The sequence below is a fragment of the Etheostoma cragini genome, chromosome 16 (assembly GCF_013103735.1).
Source record: "Etheostoma cragini isolate CJK2018 chromosome 16, CSU_Ecrag_1.0, whole genome shotgun sequence".
In the NCBI taxonomy this organism is placed as follows: Eukaryota; Metazoa; Chordata; class Actinopteri; order Perciformes; family Percidae; genus Etheostoma; species Etheostoma cragini.
The window spans coordinates 19700139-19722519 of record NC_048422.1 but is presented as its reverse complement, the minus strand read 5'-3'; the positions used below and the strand labels follow the sequence as shown (position 1 = coordinate 19722519).

General features: G+C 41.2%; 1 protein-coding gene across 12 annotated transcripts in view; it reads right to left on the bottom strand.

The window, feature by feature from the left end:
- LOC117959835 (disabled homolog 2-interacting protein-like) overlaps positions 1-22381 on the bottom strand; it is a 149496-nt gene that overhangs the window by 31867 nt on the left and 95248 nt on the right. For 11 of the 12 annotated variants that reach the window (XM_034897165.1, XM_034897166.1, XM_034897167.1 and 8 more), the window contains 3 exons: positions 6935-7088; positions 5426-5524; positions 2054-2608 (listed from right to left, as the gene is read on the bottom strand). In XM_034897165.1, the coding sequence (XP_034753056.1) occupies positions 2054-2608; positions 5426-5524; positions 6935-7088 (808 nt within the window). Of the gene's footprint in view, positions 1-2053; positions 2609-5425; positions 5525-6934; positions 7089-16842; positions 17048-22381 lie in introns of those variants that run through there. The other variant, XM_034897175.1, reaches the window with a different exon arrangement.

Here is a 22381-nt window from a genome sequence, read left to right as displayed (position 1 = left end):
GGGGCGCATTTAACCAAAGGTTCTATTAAACACTTGCAGGAAAACAATGAAATCAGGCTTATGGGATTTTCCAGAGTAAATGTGCTTGATTCCCAAATATAACCTACCAATGCTAGCAGAGACCGCACCCAAGTTGGCAGGGAATAAAAAAAGAACTTCATCATTGTATTGTAAGATGTGTGTATATAAATCTGTGCAGCAGCAGAGGATATCCTAATTAGGCCTTAGGAATAGTTTAGAATAAGTGGTTTCTTGGTCTCTCTGTGCTGCGTTTGGAATGACATGACTGCTTTATCCATCAAGGCTGAAGAAAAAAACATGTACTCAAGTGTATGTGTACTGCCTAAGTATGTCAGACCACTTCACAATGTCTTGAATGATGAAAGTCTTTTCAGAAAGGAAGCTCCAGTAGCTAACAGCACTGGCACTTGACATTTTGAAAGCAGCCATTATTAATTATTCCTGTTTACGTCAGTCCAAAAGCTGTTCTTCACAAAGCAACAGCAGCTTTTTTTCTGTACGGTATTTACAGCGCCACATAGATAAAATTAAAAGGAAATTCTTGTGTTTGTTTTTCTTGAACACAGACTTAGGGAGGGTATATGTTTATGTGTATGAAGGTCTCTCTCATGATGAGCAACAGTGATATATCATCTCTGGTGCCGTTTTACACACAGCTCGTCCACAGCTAGCAGAAACCCAGCCAGGAAGGAAGACTGGAAGGTGAGAGAGAAGTAAAAGTTTGAGTGGTTTGCTGGGAAGGGTGGGGGGATTAATTGAAGGTAATTAAGGATGTGGCTGTCTCTCCAGGGACCAGTAGAGGCCTTCTCCCCCATCAATCAAAAGCTATCAGTACCGAGCCTAAACCGGCAGACTGCCGGTACAGTGTGGATAGACATCACTTCTTAAGCCCTGATCATTCATCACTCTGCTGAGCTGTGATAAAGTCTGAGAAAGTTTCAAAGCTCTGCTGATGAGATACTGTCAAGAAAACTAAATTGAGGCACAAGCTGTCGCAGGCAACTGACGAGGCATTGAAGACGAAGACGGTGATTATGCAGTGAAGAAAGCAGCCTGAAGCAATCTTCCACTAAAAGCAGACTGTTATTTCAGAGATTATGAGGACAACAAGATGCCTATTTCCAGATAAAAATGATCTTTTTCTATTGGAAAGGCTTTGGAACTGACTTAAATCCATCAGTATTAACACACATCAGTTAATTGTTTCTTCTATAAAACAGCGGAGTGTCTTCCCAGAGATACAATTCAACATCTTTTAAATGCCTTGTCTCTTCCAGTCAACAGACCAAAACATAGTCAAGTAGCAGTTATATAAAACAAAGAAAAGCAGAACATCTTAACATTTGAGCGACTGTAACCGTTTTGACTTCTTGTCATTTATGCTTGAAAAATCAACAACTAACCTGGTTTCAATGTTTGCTGATTAATACTGATTAATCGACTCATCATTTTAGCTCTCGGCTTCTTTACATCCTCTTTTGATCAGCAGCCAACAAATGGCTTTCCCCTTCCATGTCTCACTCAGATGTTGTGAACACTCACAATGCCAATGTTTGTTTCACCGCACTGAAGGGTATAGTGAAAAAACTGCAATTTGTGTTGGATGGGAGATTATCTGAGCCCTGTTGTCATGGGAGACTTAGCTCCTTCTGTGGTAGACTAATCTTCCCGCGCATGCAGTGCTGCAGACAGCGGTGGATATATTGTGCTTCTGTCCTGCATCGGTATGCCATGAAGCACTGCAGGGGATGTATGTAAGGGATTAGCTTGAGTTAAAAATGTAATATAGGCTGGTGCACCAAGAGGAAATCACCTCTCCGTCTGGTCTTTGTCTGCTCTGTATTACAGCTGTGGGAGGGGGTCAATAGTTCAAAGGATAGGCAGGCAGCGGAGGAATAGTTAACCTTTATGTGCTTCCTAATGTCTTGTCTGTACCACACGGCAAGACAATGGTCTGATGTTCTGCATTTGTTATCCATTTTCTCTCCACGGAGAGTACAAACTTGAAATAAATCACATCATTGGTACTAACCTTGGCCTTGCCAGTGCTCTGTAGAATGTGGACAAGTGCACACGCCATCTCCTCCTTGTTCTTGACGCTAATCCCGGGCTCAAGCACCGAGCAAAGCAGCATGTAGTTGTTGGTGGTGTACTCTGCAAACTCCTTGTACATCTCCATGGGAAGGATGTTCATACTCTGATAGCGTGCCTTGATCCTAATCATTGGCCCAGATGTCTTGCCCTTAGGGGGGTTGGGCAGGCTGACTGGATACCACTTCTCCACAAACTGTCGTCCAGTAACTGCTGCGACGGGGATATTGACAAGTCCAATGTAATTGTTTTTGTCTTTTTTTTTCTTCTTGTCTGTGTCTTTGTAGAGGTGGGCTGTGACGCTCTTGACTGCAGGCAGGTTGTTGAACTCAAAGTGCTCTCCCCAAAAGACATTGTCAGTCTTGAGTTTACAGGTGGTGCGGGCGTAGAGTGAGTCATCGAGGCAAAGCTCGCAGAAGTATTTTTTTTTGGCTGGCAAGTCCTTGGCCTCGATGATCCACAGCCTCAGCAAGTTCTCTACCCGACGACTGTTGTCCTGGAGAAGATGAAAGGGAGTGGTTAAGTAAGGTCTTTTGGAACAATCTTTACCAACAACATCACCACTGGGCGAAAGTAAATGGACAAGTACTGGATGGAAGTAACAACTAACATCAAAACGTATCTAGAAAACAACAAACTGAATTAATCAAACACCTGCAGAATAAACTGATGACATTAAAACGAGAATCAGCTTTAAACCGTGATTTTGAAGTTTCTCCTTTTTTAATGACAAAAAAGAATTCAGACCTTCAATCATTTCGGGGATGGCAATTTTAAATCCTTTCTCTCCTGCATTTTCAGTCTAATAAAGAGCTGAGGAATTTTCTTTCTACCTTATTTCATAGAGTGCTAACCCATTCTTATGTCATTAATGCCAAGAGCGGGGCATATCTTTTGGCCCATTATTCGGATTGCCTTGAAAACTACCTCTAAAGATGTAGAGAGGAAAAAGAAGAGCTAATAATTACATTATCAGAGAGAAATACCAGGGCCTCTCATAATCACAAGAATGCCACTACAATAGATGATTGAAATACCGCAAGCTATGCTCAAGAATTCTCAACCGTATCTGGATACTTTTCATATGTTGCGGCGTACGACAAAAACATTCTTCTGTTTAATGAAATGTATTCCTGCCGTTTATATGTTTCTGCGGGTCTAGATTCAACAGGTGTTTCTGAACTTGGAAAAAACCTTATATCTAATGTGTGTGTGGTTCATTAAGGTGCATCTTAAGTGGCAGCAAAAAGTCAAGGCATTGGAAGTTAGAAAGCCTAATCCGATGTATGGGTCACGAGGATCATCTGTCAGCATCGGCTTCTTACAGAAAGTAAAAAAAGTCCTTGTGAGAAAACTGGTTCAAAGGGACTTTCTACAGACGCCACTGCCGAATGCTGTACTGCATAGAACATATTTATCTTCGAATTTCTTTTGCAGCATGATGGCTCAAGCCTTTGCAATATGTGTTCCTCAGCTCAGTATTATTCCTAAAGATTGAGAGCTACATTTCAGTCCTGGTGTCCCATGTACTCAGTGTAAAATAACGCTTTGTCAGTAGATTTATCCAGTGGCCCTCTGTTGACACAGCAAAATGACTCCCTACTGTAAATCAAGGTGCTCTATACTGTCAGTTAGAATTTAAATTTTGAGTTGTGTCACACAGAACTGTATTTGCAATCAAACACCAGCCTGTAAAGTCATACTGTCTATTATCATCAAGTACCCAGATCCTCTATTACACAAGATTAACTGTGCGCCACTTTATTTAATTTACATTGACTCCACATCTGCCAGATAGGTATAGAAAATCGATGAATACATTTTTATTTCCTGTTTCATTCTTTTGCTATGTGAGCAACTCCTTCCTCCTCTGAATCACCAGCAACAGAAAAAACAACAACGTTATGGCAACATCAAGGTAACAATAGTCTTGCTTTGCCAGACTCTCCTCCAAAGCTCGCTGGAGGAGTGTCTGGCTACTCTACATAGCATTCGGCGATGAAAGGAAAACATGCTCTGCTTTATTGACATTTCGTCAAACCAATCACAATCGGCGGGGAAAAGCCACTGGACCGCTGCAAAATAGGCTCGGAAGGGACTTGTTTTGGTGCAACATGTGTACGTTTTAAAGTTGTTTTAGTCAAGCAAACAGAAAACTCATATTGGATAGATGGTCTAGCTAGCTGTCTGGATTTACCATGCAGAGATCTGAGAAAAGGTTAACCACAGTCCGGAGTTTAAAATGCCAACACAAAGGAAGCCCAGTGCAATGGATATCCGGCCTAAATGAGTGAAATCCAGTGGATTGTCCGGCGGCAACAAAGCAATCCTGGAAGTGGAACATCAAGGATATAGACTAAGGTGACAAATACTGACCTGTAAACCACAAAGTGAAACAGGTTGAGTCTTCAGTATGCCCTGCATAATGCCCTGTCAGCTTTTAACCAATATGTACTCTGTTACTGTAGATCATTTCAAATTTAAATTTGTAGGTCCTTTACTTAAACTAATTTTGCGCCTAAACACATTGATTCCGTTTTTAATCATGCTGATAGCGTTGCTTGTCCTGCATATGGTGTTTAAAACAAGTGGTACTACACAGTTACATGTTACCTTAATTGTGTGTCTAGTCTGTTCTAGTCAGGGAGTAGAGAAGTGTAAAATCAGTTTAATCTGTTTAAAACAACTCCAGAGACTTCCTTATCTAGTTCCAAACACTATCAGTGTCTGACTCCAGTTTCTATGTCTGCAAAGAAACACTGCACTTCAACTCTCTGCAAAATCATCAAATAATTAAAAATGCAAAGCAAAGACAGAGAGAGACAGAAATAACACCACTTTACCAAAAAGAACCAGAGTAAGAGGACTCCAATGTTATTAGGGAGCTTTTCTTCCAAAGTTGTAATTAATGAGTCATGTACTTAATAATGACAGATGAAAGAGAGAAGACGCAGTGAGATGGGGACTATTTTCTTGGCCTCTGTCACAGCTGTGTTTGTCAAGACTACAGATGGTATCGACGCTCGGGAGAAATGCACTTTGGGAGTCTCAGTGTTCCTCGCTGCAACCTCTGTGCCCCTCTTCCCTTTAGGTATACAGAGCAGGGAGGGCACAGCTGCATGTTACCTTCAGAGCAGACTGCATTGTTGTGCGAGTTACGATACAACGTCTAACACCATGCAGCTCACTCTTTACAGTCTAGTCTTTACAACTATCAATGTAGCAAAGTGTGGTTTGGAATTGGGACACTTGTACATTAACTTATTAGTGTTGATTGCGGCACTCAGTCTTGTCCCACCTACTGTGTACTTACCTTGTTTGGTTGTACTGCTCTCCTCAGATTCTCCATCCATTTGTCTCTCTCAGCTGATGAACGGCAGGAAAAACATTTGCTTCCTGTGGAGGTGGTGACCTACAGCCACACAGACAGAGAGAGAGAGAGAAGGAAAGTGAATGCTTCAATGATCAAACGCCATGCATAACAATGACAGAGAAGACGTCGAACACAATGTTTTGCTAAACATAGTTCTGAAATACCACTTTGTCTCTGATGGCAAAAAGCTCATCAACAATATAAACTCATGCACAATAGTGGATCTGAGGAGACAGAGGATGACTCGGCAGTGTAAAGAAAGACTGAAGGGTGTGAATTGACAGAGGAGAGAGATGGCTGCTTGGCAGGCTGGATGTTGACTGGGTAATTAAGAAATGCACAGTGGGACGGCAAGAGATCAAGAAGAGCAGAAACGAGCAAAAAAACTAACAAAAAAAAAACAGAATGATGTAATAAGAAGGATAATACAGATTAGTGTAGATTTCAGGACTCTACGGGAGACAGTGTAGGAGCTAAAGTATTTCTCTCACCCTGAGGCTCCTGAGCTAGAGCTCCATGTATGCATATGGGTGTTTTTGCACACGGGACCCTTACAGTGTTTAGAGGCAATGTGAGGGAAATTACTCAAGTCCACTGATGATCGTGAGGATACATCAGGTTTCACACAGCACATGACTGAAACAAATTACTGCTTTACATCAATTTGTTTTCGACAACCAGAAACATGTATCCACAGTCACTTGCTTCAGTATTATTTAATAGAGAAATAGAGTTTGTATGTGAACTTTTGGTTATAATTGGTTATAATAAATGTTAATTGCTGCCATAGTTGCTATGGAAAAAATGCCACTCCAAGGTGCAAATCGGAGTTGGAGCAAACCTGAAAATGGACGGTTGTTTTAACGGGGTGGGGAGGGAACAGCGTCACAGATACACACGACCCAAAGTTTGAAAGCAAGCTGACGGCGAAAACACACCAAGTAGCTAGACTGGAAATCAAGACCCAAATCTAAAGGATTAAGGTTCTGGTGTTGAGTACTAAAAGTCGTCCATCTCGACGGGCGGCACCAAGCATTTGGAAATCTCACTGCACACAATTGGAAAACACTACGACCAACACAACAAACAACAGACGGGGTGATGTATCCAGAGCCCTGTACTCTTAGCTACCAGATTAAACTGTCGCCATCTATTTAGCTCGCCTCTGGCTGGCTTATATCCGATGTGATTGGTGCAGTTTGGCTACGAGGGCATAGTTAATGAGCAGCATTATTCTATGCCAGAGTAACTCAATGACCAAATTCAAATTGTGCTCTTGCAAGAACTCTGGATTTCCAGGGTACCAAGCAGCAGCAAAGCATGGCTTTAATGAGAGAGCCAACCAAAATTATTAAAAATGTAAAAACAAAACAATGAGCTAAGGTTTGTGTGTGTGTGTGTGTGTGTGTGTGAGAGTGTGTGTGTGTGTGTGTGGTGGGGGGCCCTCACCTCAAAGCAGTAGTCCTGCCCGAGGATGCTGCTGTGAACTGGCTTGATGATGACCTCGTCCTCCATACTTAGGTCCAGGGCTTCCACAGCACTACTGGGGCTGAGCAATGACTCATGGGAGCGAGACTCCTTCAGTCTTGGCATCAGATGAGATCTAAGAGTGACAAAAAGAGAGGGAAAGAACTGAGTCACCCTGCAGAGTCTGAGTAGGGGAAGTGAGAGAGAGGAAGCATATGTACTGCGCTTATTAGTAAGCATTCATGGTGAGAGTGAAGGAAGAGAGTGAGAAGATGACGAAGCCTGAATGCTCCACTTGCCTCAAAGTCAGCGAGTGAGTGTTCGACACGACAAGTTCGCACACTACATCAACACATGTTCATGCACCCACTTCTAAGCTTACTTGCTAAATGGATGCTTTCTGACTTCTCATTCACAACTTGAAACATCAATGGATTAATGAAAAAGCATGGCAGATTTGAGTCAAGCTGCACTGCAAACTGATGCTGTTGAACCACAAGAAATTGATATCAACGATTATCATTAATGGTCAAGCTTGGAGAGTTTCCATGATGTGACAATGCTTCAAAGAGAAACCCATTTGCTATCTGTTATGTGGAGGTTCATTTAACAAACTCACAACCATGTCAACTCTTCTCCACTGTGACTGGAGTTTAGAGTGCAGTTTAGAAAGTGTTCAATATTTGTGACAAAGACAACCCTGAAGCCCTATTCCTGGCCATTTTTTTAGCCAAAGATTAGGAGACAAAGTAAAGAGCTTTTCGCTGTTTGACATCGCCCTACTTTCTGTGGTTTTACAAGAATTAGTGAATGGCTGTCACCAGGAAAAAGCAAACGTGTGTCTCCACATCATTCAGCTTAATATTTAACAGAACATGTTGAAGTATACTATTCTCCAATATGTCATCAAGTGAAGTAAATGTACTTGTTGTCTTTAGTCATGTATAGTCAAACACCAGCACTATGTTCTCTTGCGGTTTTATTGACCATCAACGTTGTACATGTTCTAGTCAGCCTCACAGTGATAAGAGGATGAAGAGCTAAATATGCTAGGAAGGGCTGTAAGCGGTGACAGGCGTGCTACACGAGCATTAGCCCCTGACAGTGGCAGGACGAGGAAGACAGAGGGTCAATTGCTCGCAAAATGAGTGAGAACATTTTGTTAACGGTGCCCTCTATGGAAAAGCTTACACACTAATCCCATGTATGAGAGCAGGCTGGTGTGTGTTTTTGTGTGTGCGTGCACACTGTACATCTCTTCTGTGGATTAAAAAAAAGGAGCATTCTAGAGAAAATGCGGCAGCCGTAATGACAGATTAGCAACAGCATGCAGCCCTTTGTACAGTCAGCCGGCTTTGTTGTTAAATCCACTGTCCAATGTGGAGTGGATAATGATCTCTCTCACACACACACACACACACACACACACACACACACACACATACACAAACACACACACACACACACACACTCCTAAAAAATACATGTGCAAATACCTTTAGCATAGCTTTGCATATGACAATGTAGTTTTAGGAGCTCCTAGCCATTTTCAAAGCACAGCTGCAGAAGAAGTGTGTTTGCACCTAGCTCTGCTTCATGATTGGCTGACTGGGTACTGGGCAGAACAGAGAGCGAGTCAAGTAAGCGGAGAGGAGGGGTTTTTGAGAGGGATGTGTTGTAAAGAGACAGGAAGAGATGAAAACGTATGCCCACAGTTCCAAAAGCTGCATGATGATGTTTCTGTGACTCAAAAACAGACTGAGACATTTTATTGAGCTGGTAGCATACACAATTTGTTAATATTTAGACAAATAGGAAGCATGGGAGTATTCTTCCTGTGAAAATGGACTGGAACATGCAGAAAGTGTAGATCCCCTGGAATAATATTATGCATGTTGCAGCAGAGAGAGGAATTCATCTTCAAAAAAAGGAACACATTTTATTCTGTTTTATGGTTGTCTTTTTCTCTCAGCATTTGATATTAGCACATTAGTGTCAGTGGAAATGGTGGGAGACTGTGCAAGTGTGAATTGATGAATAATAATGCTGTCTGTCATCTGTATGGCACTGTATTAAATTGTACGTTAATGTGTAATTTGCAGCCTATTGTAGGCCACTTTGTAATAATGACAATGAAAGACAGTCTGGCGTGTGAAATATGCTTATAACTTCTACATCACCCAGTTTGACATGCTGTTCATGTCAGCCTCTGCAAATAACATCAGGTATTTAAAAGCAGGGCCTGCTGTCCTGGTCTCCTTGAGTCTCTAGTCTTTGGTTCCCTTCCCCCAACGTTGTCTATTCTCGGCAAACATCCTTCTCTGTCCTTGATAATCCTCCATTACTCTGCCATCATTTATCTTTCATCCCGTCTTTCTCTCTCATTCAGTGTTTAGCTGAGGTGGTGGGGTATAGTTTATGTTAGGAGGATTCTTTCAGACTCTCTGGTACACCTCTTTCCATCCCACTCTCTTCTTCTTTCACTGTTGTGTTGATCTCTCTTACTGTGTTTATCTCCCTTCGCCTCTCTTGGCCACCAATCATTCTATCCTTCTTGGTCTTCTGGGATTAAATATTTCAGATATTATGTAGAGAGACTTCCAGTGTCTCCTAAAGCACACACAGACAGAACTATATAGAGTAAAGCCCTGTACGAAAATACATCATTAAAAAGGTCAAGCCATAAAGAACAGCAATAGCTTTGCATGTCAAGGCATCTCACTGCTGCTGGTTCGGGCCTAATGGCATTTGTATTTTTCTTTCTTAAAATGTTTGAATTTGTCTCTTCTGATCCACGTGTACCCTGTGGTGTTTTAATCAGTGCTGTAGTAATTGGGGGGGAGACAGCTGGTGGCAGAATGTCTAACCAACTTTAACTGTATAGATAACTATATGTTGGAAATTGTGCATTAGTTAGTGTTGCTAAGTTATTTCTTCAATTTAAACACCTAGTTGGCTGGCAATATAGATGCACATTAGCTACTTAGGAAGTTATGCCACTGCATTACGCCAAATTCTATCAGCACAGTCTGGCATCTAGATGCACTGTGCCCTGCTGAGGTTCAATAGAAACTCAGTTAGGAGTAAGTACAGGGGAGGGCAGAGCAGAGTAATGGATTCTGAGTGTGTCTGGGCTGCACCCCAGTTTGCTTTGACTCTGCATCCTGAAAAAAAAAGAGTTCATCCGATAGCCTGTCTAGTATCTGATATAGTCTAAAAACTCAGGCCCATATAGGCGTCACAGCACTTAGACTTCTAACACACTGAATCGCTGGCTATACCACAAGAGACAACATTTGTACTGATAGCTTTAGATGGGCTGAATTCATGTGACTGCAACTCCAAATAACAGCCTTTGAAAGTCTACATGCTATTGTGTTTCTACAAGAGTATGCATTATTACACAACTACATGTTGTTTTACTACAATTGCAGATATTATTTCCTGTGTGAAGTTTAACTCCAATTCAGGAGCACTCTAACTTGCAATGTAGTACATGTGAAGTGGAGTTAACAAAATAATACCGTTGACTCATAATTGCACTCACACTATTGTAATTACCAACATGTAAAATGACCCTGACGACCAAAGCTAAAGCTTCTGACATATCCTAGAACAACAACTAATTTGCTCAAGAGAGAGAGCCTCCAGTTAGCGTTAAGCTGATGTTGAAGTCTTCTTGCTAACAGCGTTTTCTGTGGTAACTACACCGCGCAGTGTTTACACAGCATTTGGCTTTGCTCATAGACCAGCATTTCCAGCAATCAATATGCTTTTCACTCGCAGACTGGTACAGCAATTTCTTGTTATTAATGCTTTCGACCAAATAAACGCAAGAGACCTGCGTGCATGTCATCAACAAGTAGAGCTAGGCAAAGAGATACAGGCTGACAAAATCTTACACTCACAATTTCTGAAGAGCTTTACCTCTTGTTTGGTAAGGTTAGATTGATTTATTGTACTTTAGACAAACTGTCAGCTAAATAAATGTTTTGTAAAACCTGATTAAATGTATAGAAAAACAGGATAAATGCAGATGCTTTCATACAGGTCTTGTGGGCTTACTAAATGGTTGGAAAATAAAAATTACGTTAATGATTAACCACAGTATGTGCATTTTATGTATTATCCCAAATATAAGTGTGAAACTTGGTACAAAAAATATAAAATAAGTAACACAAAGACAGACACATAAAGTAGAACTGATAATTCTTGGGAAAATGCAGATGTGACACCAGAGATGGTTTGATAAGAATTGCAGAAAAGTGGTTGGACAAGTGCTTTGTAAACGTGCACTGAGATTGCAATACACAGAGTTTCCATAATTGTTATATCCCTGACTGTAGAGCCTAAAACATCATTGACTGACTCAACTCAAACATCTGCACGCACCCACACACACACACACGCACACACAATTAGCAATTAGTAGTCTAATGCAATTCCATAAAGTGGGAGACAAATGTAAAAAGAGTAAGCTACGGTCAAATTCAAATCCGCAAGCGATGAGATACTGTCCTCACTTTCAGTCCACAAAACACTGGATCCTACATGTCCCACAATGCAACACTATTAAGGTTATCTTCACGTACTTGACAAAGCTCCCTCCTGACCCCCAATGGGAGGGCATTATACATTTTTTTTCTCCTGACCCCCAATGGGAGGGCACTATTCATCTTTTTTCATAATAGGACAAATAATAAAACTCATGACTTTTAAAGTATGTGTCAAATAAGTGGAGTTAAAAAAAATAAGATTGTGTTTAGTATAAGTCTACTTCTTTCATATTTGTATCACTAAAGAAAAAACACTGGACTGTGTCAGGCAGGCTGGATGGGAAATATCTATTTTTTACAGTCTACAGCACTCTTTGAGCAACTAGGCCCTGAACTCAAACATCACAGTTAACAGCATGCATGTGCAGACACACTAATTGTCGAAGCTTGATTATGAAACACATGCACTGCAGAGACAGGCAACCAGACAAATAAGTCGTTATTCATGCATCAAGCCTAACGCAATAATATGTCCATTATTCCCGCTGCTTTGGCTTTGGCTGAGTCATTGGATAGGACCACAGGCTGTGATGAAACAACTGCATGTCTGTCACACAGCAGAGTACTCTGTCACGGGTCTCATAGCTCATTTGATCCAAGCAGATGTGGTAAGTTTTTCATAAGTGCGTGGCTGAAAGAAAATGGCCCAGGGAGAAAGTTAAAATATGACAAATCATTGTCAGAATCTTTTGCTGATTCATGTATTTAATTCACATGTTATTTAGCAATACAATGGCATTTGTGTTTTGGTTTAAACTCGTGGAAATGTATGTTTCTTTGCGCGTCAACCTGCCATCTGCCGATTGTCCTCTGCACTGGACTGAACAGTTGTGTGATGGGTAGCAGGAGAACATAGACAACAAAACAAACGTCTGGCCCACGGCGAGAGTCAAGAGGAGGCAAGGGAAAGAAACAAGGAGGATCTGTCAGATGCTGCTGGTGCAGAACGGCGAATGTTTGAGCTGAACCACTGACATGTGGCTACAGGCCTTGGAGCCCAAACACCAATTGGGGAGGCGAAAGGATCCAGTCAACAGAACAGCAGGGCAAACCTCATTCACTGTCAAATTCAGACACACTACAGAGAAATAATGATCTCTGGAGACGAAGACAGTGGTTAAGGTTGTGAGTGAGTGAAGTGAGCTGGAGATGCAGCAGCTAATGTGTGGCATAATTTCCTTTGCCATAATAACCCCTATAGGAAAATTGTCCCACAATGCGTATGGAGACTCTGAATAAAAAAAAACGTTCAGCACATCCATCCGTGAGCTCTCTCCGAGTCCTGATTGTCTGTGTTGAGTAGCCAAGAAAGCGATAACAATGAAGGCGAAAGGGAAAACACAAAAGTGTGCATTTAACCAGATGGGTGACATAGATGAGTGGGCACAGTCAAGTCCATGTTGGTCCATATCCAGTCCATTAGTGCTTTGCGGCACCTGTGCTGGTTAATGGCGTCGGCTCTTTAGGCTCTTACAGTGCCAGCGGTCTAATGCACACAAGACAAAAGCAAGAGTATTCTGGAAAGAGGGGAGAAAGAAAGAAGGAAAGAGACACTGCCCCAGGCATTGAAGTTATGGTGTGAACACTTTTGTGAAGAAAAATAATTACCAGTTAGAGCTATAGATTGGAACACACATTAGCTAAAAGTATAGGAGGCCTTTCATATACAGGGAGGAACGAAGCTTTTAACTGCAAGAATGAGACACATGCAAACACACCCCTGTTGACAAACACACACACACACACACACACACACACACACACACACACACACACACACACACACACACACAGAGGAAAAGAGGGAGTTCACTTTAGCATTTAGTATCTCCTAAATGATTAGCTCCCTCCTCTAGGAGTCTGTTTGTGGAGTCTGAAGGGATGCCTGACTCAGAGCATTGGCAGACACACTTCATTGTGGGGAAGGTTGGCTAGTAACTGAGATCAGGCTGTTGGAGAACAACTGTTGGGAGAGCTAACGTAGCCACTGAGCCAGGCTGTAGCACATATACACACACACTAATGCACAGCTTGATTACAGTGAGAGCGTAGAGTCCCAGCTAGGCTGTGTAACATCTGCTAGCACACTCACCGCAGGAGACCAAAACTGGGGTTTGGATCTCAGGTCATGTGCTGAGTGAAAGAGAACAGAACAGCTGGCCGTGAATACAACGACTGGACAGAGGAGATCACAATAGCAGCTGCAGAATATGGCATGCCAGTTACTTGTGATGATCTGTGAAGCCTTTTTTTTACTTTTATGTGTGGTGATTTCATGAGTATATTCATTTGTGCCAAGCTCTGCAGGATGTGACATATTGTCCATCCGACATACTCATCTTATTTTTCTTTCCAGGTAGGGTTTGGGTAATTCCGGTACCGGTCCAAAATAATTGACTACATTAATTTATTTTTCAGCTCCTACTACGTTTTTCAGCTCCTACTACGTGAGACCCGTTTCTGGCCTGACAGAGTTTTTCTTGCATGCTTTTATGACGTGTTGCATTGAGCCAATCACCAGCATAAGTAGATCTTTGTTGAAGCATGCTTTATGCTCAATGATGCTAATGACATTTCCTCCTAGCTACTTGGATGTGGTATTGAATGAGACATTTTTCAATACTCGATACAACAGAGGCAATTTGGTTGGTGCCTAAAAAGTATTGAATTCGGTATCCAGCCCTATTCCCAGGTGAGCTCTAAGAGCCAAGAGTGAACAGGTCATTGGAGCATATTATGTGGCTTCTACAATAGAATGAACTTCGCTACGTCAAAAGGAATGTCTATGTGTGTGTGTCCGCACCTCTATTGGGGGGGCATGACAGAGAATGTATAATGAGGCCAAAGTTCACACTAATGAGTAACTCCTTAGGTAGCAGTTATGGTCAGAGGGCAAAGGTCTAATGTCATACTACTAATGGCCGTCTGGGAACTCCCTAATGTGGTATGATTGGTATATTGATTCAAACAATGCACATTATAGGACATGTAGGGGAAACTCCCATCATTATTCAATATAGGTGAAGTAGAATACAAATAATTTGTTTTTTAGTCATACAGCCTAGTGGAATACTCTGTCTAATGACTTCATGTATCTGGCCTAGTGTGACTAGTCACCCACACACATTCACACACGTGGTATTCCCCAAGCAGTACCAACACAAATACACATAAAGACGCTGCCAGAAATGGAGCAGAAGACTAAATATGATTATGGCTGATTAAACAGTACAGTGCACAATGTAAAAGAATGCTTTTGCCTTCAGAAACAGTCATTCTAATGCCTCTCATGATGGATTATTAAATGATGGTACTGAAATGTCATACACAGTATTTACTAAGCAAGCAAAACCCAGCATTATAAATGTTGTTGTTTAACTTCTGGTGAAGTTGTGGGCCAAGAATTGATTATTTCATAAGCACGCAAAACGAAATGAACCAACATCAATATAACGTATCACTTGAATTGAATTTGCTTATATCTCCTAACATTCTCTATTATTTATCATTAAAATGTGCCACAAAATGCATTATATGATGACCAGGGAGAAGATAAATGCTGAACAATATTTGAAAATGTGAATAATTGACCTTGAATAAATGTAAGAAATGTCCTAAAATAAGTCGTTGTTGTACCCAACTGTTGTTTTTTTTTTTAGTAACATGTGCAAGATGATGGCTGGTTCCTGTTTGTGATAATTATAGGCACTTCTTTTATTTTAAACCAGCCGACTCAGTCCACTTTGCCAAAAAATAACCATGGCATGCTGTTTTAAGACCTAAAAAAACTCATAAAAAAAACAAAAACATCCTTTTTACTTCTCACTTTGTAATTCAAATGACCTATGACCACTATGTCCGCTCAGCACACTCATTAGTCCCGCCCTAAAATACCACAGCAAAGACGAGAGTGGGGCAGAAGTAGAAGACGGAGGCAAAGATAATATAGTTATCGCCATAAGACAGGGGATAGTGAAAACGCTGGCCTAATTGAGCCAATGTCTGCCCAATTAACAGACTTATTATCTGGCTTTGGGCCATCCATCCTTAATGTTGAACCCTGAAGGGCAGCGAGGTGTCAGAGCGGTTTAAGACACTGTCTTTCAACATTAGAACCAGACAAGAGAATAGAAAAGAAGAGACAATGTGATTTCCCACCACCAATCAGTAAGTAATTGCACTATAAAATGCAATTATTGGTTAAATTGTTGATGTCAAATTAGTAACCCTACACATGCACACACCCACAAAAATACTGTTTTGTATGTTTTGCACTCTGAGTTTAACATTCCCCATTTTTTTCATTCCTCAATAGCCATTATTGATTTGTCATTAAATTGCATAAACTGGGGCAATGTAAGTATTCCTTCATTACAATGCTCCACAGCGACAATAATAGACTATTAGTGGCAAGACAGTGAGTGTGACTCAACCATGTGAATAATAAGGCACGCCAAGTTTATGGATATGGTGTGTGCATCTGTGCTTATAGCCAGATTTTAAGGACTTACATGATACCTTTGTATTCATTTATAGTTGTTGTACAAACACAGAGCAAATTGTATACACAAAAATGCATGATTGTCATGCTATTATTTTGTGCGAAAAAAGCAAAATATAAATTAGTTACAAGCAAGAGAGGTTTTTCTTTTGAACTCTTGCCTAACTGTTGGTGCTTGGGGAACTGATAACACCATGTGCAAAGGAGTAGAGATGAGGAAGTGTGTTTTCACTTCTTGACCTGAATATTCAAATGGCCCTGTGGCACAACAAAACGGGAAAACACTCAAGTTCACGAGTAGAAAAAGAGGGCAGAGACTTCATCTTACCATGCAACATGGCAAGAAAACAAAAAACAACATCTAGCCTATGATCTCTGCAAACACTTCTCACCAATTTTATTCCATGTTTTTACCAGATGCATTTTTGTTAATACCAGATTCAGACAGCCAAAGTAGCTTTAGCACAAAAGCGCTGTACTGTCAATACTGAGACAGGGCTTGCACTCTAAAGCCTAGATATGCCTCTGGCACTGAATAGTTTTCATGTCCAAACGTGTCCTTGTTTTTTCTCTCAAACTATTCAAATGTACTTTTTTTATTTTATTTTTAACTATTACCTATCCTGACCTTTCTTAACTGAAATAATTTATACATAAAACACTTTATGGCATTTGTGTAGCAAAAAATAGTTTGATGAAGCCACAATGTTCAGCCCTGAGTGAACCGTGGGTGGATGCAGAGACAGAGGTTTCCAAAAGCATGCAGCTGGGCTTTACCATCCAAAGCAACAAGCACACCCATGAATGAAGTATTAAAACAAAATGACACTTACGATTTACTGAATATGTGAAACATGGTCCAGCAGAACCTCTCCAAGCTGGATCCACAAAACACACAACTCCTCATTGGGGTCACATATCTCACTAGCGGCTGGTCTCAGTGTTTTCTCGACTATTTTTGAGTCTCTGGGAACGTGGCTGGAGCCTCTGCCCTCTGAGTTACACCACACCGCTCCCAAAGGATGTCTGTTGCTACTAACACACCCCTATCCACATCCCATTTAAAAAGACAGTGCTGTTATTTAGGACAAGCCTGCCCATAGCCCAGTGCAACAGTATACTGTGATGAAGTAATTCACTAACACTGTTCTCATGACATGGACCTATGAAGGTAAGATTTTGGCGGTTGGACATGGTGCTTCAAATGTAATACTGCTCTAGTTTATGTAAACTATTTATCATTTTTTTAAATAATACTATAATGTAACACTTTGTGGCAGTTTTTTTCACTTTATCATCACTGCACTTTTTCTCCATGTTTTTACATTTATCCTATAGATTTGCTCTGATATTTCGATAATGACCTAAAAATTAAAAAATTGCCAAAATAAATGCTCACCAAACATCTAAGAAACCAAAAAAGATAGTGCTTCATTCTACACTCTCTGTTCTTAAAAGACATACAACAAATTTAACCAAAAAAGGGGTGAAAAAGGTAAAAGGATAGAGCTGACAGCCTCTTATCGTTATTTAGGTGCTATTGTTGGAGAAATATAGCCATTGCTATATTTTTCTAGCTGAAGTCAGTCCCTAAGATAGACTGTTCTTCTGTCATCATCAGATCTGTCTCCCCGGCTTTTTCTCACAATAACACAGACCCATAGTTGGCAGCCAGGAAGTCAGCCTGCCTCCTCCTCCTACCATGTTTCCCTGTAGCAGGAAACAAAGGCTCAGCCTTCAGCACCACACTGTGGGAAAATGCTGGGTCCTTGGCCGGGGAGAGGGGACTCCAGGAAAAGGAGGAAAGAGAAAAAAAAGGCCCAAAAAAAGGAATGAGGGAGCAAGAGAGAGAAGGAGAAAATGAGGCCAGCCAGATTTAGGGAAGAGACACACTGCCAGATGTATTGTATGCTTGTTTTCACATAGCTGGCGACCCACTGAGGGACGAATGATGTCACAGCTAAGACATGCTGTCAAGAGAAGCTACGGCTCAAACTGATGCTCTAAAACCAGCCAAAGCCAAAGAAATGCCGGTCATCTCCTGTGAAATAATTACATGGAAACAGGTCCAGTCTAGCTTGGACTACAGTACTTCTTAAATGCTTTCCTAACGACAGGGGAATATTTCAGCTCAAACATTTAGCAGAAATTATACAGACATTATGCAAAAAGACTTAAGTGAAACACTACAGGAGCCAGTTTCAGCTGTCTACCTCAACAATGGAAGTCATTGTGAACAATACAGTGAAAAGGTCATTGCACCCCATTATTATGGACCGGTCCACCAGCTTAAAAAAAATTTGAGGAGGTGAAACTGGAAGAGGTTTAATGTACTTGTTCTCCCCGATGCAATGGATTAGAGTTGCTTGCTCTTATCTCAAGTAAACAGACCTGCATGCCTTGCTGTTCTGGAGAATGGCTGGGTAAAGGTTAACTACAAAGCCAAGGCAATGCCTGGAGACCAAACACGCAGGGGGATTTCCTCATTCCTTTGGTCTGGGTCATGATAATATCATGCTGCTATAGGGTTGTTTGGAGTGTGACTTGTTCCAAATATAATGTGGGACAGGGTAAGGCTTTCTCATTCAAATCTATAGAAGTATGTCTGTAATTACTATAGCAGAAGAGGAATGCAGAAAACTATCTCAAAATATTAATTAAGGAAAAAGCATGTTGAACAACAGCCTTCTGTACCGAGTCATATGGCTTCACGCCTTTAACATTTTTCGAGTGTATTATGTGCATTAGTGTGTGCAGTTGAAGTATCTGTGCACACAGACAAACAGGTATTGTATGCTTAGACGATGTACATTTGTGAGAGAAATCCATGTCATCGTGCCAAATAGTGTGTGGGTGGGGTATGCTCGAGGTCATGCGACTAGTGCGCAGCAGCAGACAGCAACAGCACGGGGTCATGAGGGAAGGCGAGAGGGACGGAGCTCTCTCGGCTGTCTGTCTGTAGGCAGTCCCTAAGAGGCCTCGCCTCAGCGAAGTTATTCTCGTGCTAACCGCTAACCTGTTTAGTAGAGCAACACCTGTCTGCACTGAGGTAAATAGAGGGAGGGAGGGAAGCAGAGAGAAATAATCGGTGGATACAGGCCATTACACACAAGCTTCCACAAGTCCCGAGAGGTGGGTGGCGGATGGGGAGAGGGTGAGACAAGTAGGTGTTGATAGAGGACAGGCACGAAGAAGGCAGAGGAAGAAAAAGCTGACAAGAGACTGACAAGATGCCAGAGAGAAGAGCAAATTGAACTTGGTAGAGAGAATATGAATATTACTGCAATAAGGAGGACAGAGACCCAGCATTATAACGGCTAATGCTATTGCACTGAATCAACAAAGTTTAATTAGACACTATTGCTGTTCAATTTGAAAGGTAGGAATTATATTAAATATAACTTATTAAATGCCTAAAAATGCTTATGTGTGGTTGTCATCATGTGACAGTGTGGAGGAGAAAGGGGGGGGGGGGGGGGGGGGGGGGTGTAGTAGTATTAGTGTTTTGTATTCAGTTTCTGCACGGTGTAGGCACAAGCCAACAGTTTGGTGACGCCATCTGAGCCTTACGTCATCATTTTGAATTAGTCTTGGTAATACCGCGGTAAAAAGTTTTGATGGTATCAAAACTTGGATACCGCCCAATTCTAATATATACCATTAGCAGCTAAATATTTGTCTCTTTAATATGCCCGGTTGTATGAAGTCATTGTTGGTAATGTTGCAAAGTGTTAAAAAGGTCAACCTAATCCAAAGACAGTGTCTAGAAGTAGGCCCAAGAACAGAAATCAGAGGGAAAGGTAAGATGTATTAGAGATCCCTCTCTCCATCCCTTCTTTCATCCTTCTATAGCCTGCCCTCCATTTAATTTCATTTTTTGTAAAGCAGCTTACTGTAGAGCGACAAGCACTCGGATAAAACAGACGGGTGAGTGGCATCAGTTCTATGTTTATGTAAAGGAAATATATATAGACAGAGAATAAGAGTACTGAATGAGAGCGGAAGGACAGAAAGAGACGTGATGCTTGAGAGCTCTCCTCTTCTATTGACTCTGCACTATGGCCTTCAGGGCAGGAGAGAGCAAGGGAGTGATTCAATTATTGACAACACACAACGCTGCCCCATCATGAGCATATGCTCCTCTTTTATCCTCTCCCAGGCAGCGTTGAGGAGATCCAGAATCTTTTACTGAATACCTTTGACGCAGCCAACTTCAAGCATCTTTCATTCACAATTGCAAGTTAAATTAAAGTGGATATTCTAACCTCCAATTTACCACGTGCATGACAAGCCCTTAGAAATAAAGACATTTTACTGTAAGGCCCATTATTCTCTCTTTCTTTCATGCTCTCATTTGTTTTCAGATTAATCACTTTGACTAAAACAGGTTGAAATGCCTTCGCGTGTTTCTGTGTTGAATGTCCATAATCTCATATATATTTTTGGATCCTGTATCCTTGTGTGGAATGAGTGGATTTTAAATGATACCATCAAATGCCTGTTCTATATACAAATATAACTTAAAAAACAGAAAGTCCTCCTAACTCCTAATGGAAAACGAAAACTGATAATGACCTTTACCCTTAAACTTGTATTAATATTAAAACTACATATTATTGTTGCCCAGGGAAACCATGTATCTCCAAATTGTCGACATTTAAAGAAACACAGCCTATTTGAGACTATATATGTTTTAGATCATCCCTATGGGTTAATTTTTCTGAAAAGTTAAAAATTACCACATTTGGAGATACATGGCTTCCCCCCCATGTGCCAGTGATTCTGAGGTTGACCCCCCAGTGGAGTGGCCCATGGGTGTGGCACTGACCCACTCCTCCCTCCCAGTACATGTCTCTGACCAAATGTTCTGCTCCACTTCACCAGCTCTTAGTAAATCAATGGACATCACAGAGATGCTCTATGACAGAGTAATTACACAGAGAACCATGTGAAGAGATGGGACTAGAGAGTTTATGAGCACGGATTGCGTCCTGGAAGGTAAATGCAAAAGAGGTTAAGTTACCAAGAATAAACTAATACACAACATTGAAACATTAACAATAGCAGACTGCCGGCCCTCCTCCATCTCACATTCGCTCTAACCATCTTCCCCTCTGGGTCCAACTGCATGTTTAAGGCTGTGAAAATGACTCGCTCTGCCATTCCTTGTCTAGGTTTCTGGTTAGCAAGCTCTGACCTATAATAGGATTTCAACATACACACTACATACATACACACACTCAGAACATTTGCTAATCTGTATAATAGTGCACATAAATTATATATGTGCAGAAACATTTGCTCATGCATGCAATAAGATACAATCCCCCAGGCTGTGGGTTATAAAAAAAAGGAATCCCACTGTTACTGCATACAAATACAGACTGACAGAAATGCTTTTAGTATAATATGTAGGAGTCAAGCTCGGTTTTGTTCTGGAAGGCTCAACAGCAGGCTACAATGAAGAGGACCACCATCTGAGCTCTTGCACTGAAACATATCTGCATACTGCAGTAAAAAAGCCACAAAGCCATCAAACTATCATTTATGTGTTTACTAAACCAAAGACGGCTTTCTCCTGTGAAGCCATCTCTGAGGAGAAGCCTTGAATGCTGTGCTCCAGAAAGAACTGTTTAACTAAAACTCTTCCACCATAATGTAGCTGGGAGGTTTGGCTGGGCTGGACAGTTACTGACAGCCTCAGCGTTGTATTTGTCCCCTTGAAGACACATTTTAAAACGGAATAACTCGACTCACTGAAATAACTTATAAGTAATGCTAATTATACTTGATGTGTGGTTGCTGACTAATTTCATGCACGTAAGTAGCGTGCATAGTGTGTTTCATGCCCAACTGTAAAACTGGGTATGGTGCATTAACTGCACCATGGTTGTTTGTGGAAAAAAATCTAATCCTCCTCTGGTAATACATTTTTAAAATCTATGTGTAAAATGTAAAGAAATCAGGGACTGCTCACATGATTATTTGTACTGATTGACCATCTTGTAAGATTCATTTTTAAATCCAATATAGGAATATAAACTACCTGAGGCCTGGACAAAATGATGACTAACCACCAAGATTAGACTTTCCACTTATCTCGTCTTCTGTTGTGCATACACCAAACATATCTACGATAAAAATGAGCTGTTGCTTTCCCAAACTCTCTGTCTTTGGGACACACAGCTCTCTTTCTTTAAAGCGCTAATTGCCTCCAACATATGAACTGGATAGAGAATGCCAGCCAAAATCAGCCGGCTGACCTCACAGCGTGGTCATCCGATTTGTGTTAGCTGGCTGCCCCTTCGGCACACAGGCCAGCTTTGTGTGATGTTGTTACATAGGTTATGGTCACCACTCAAAGCCCCATCT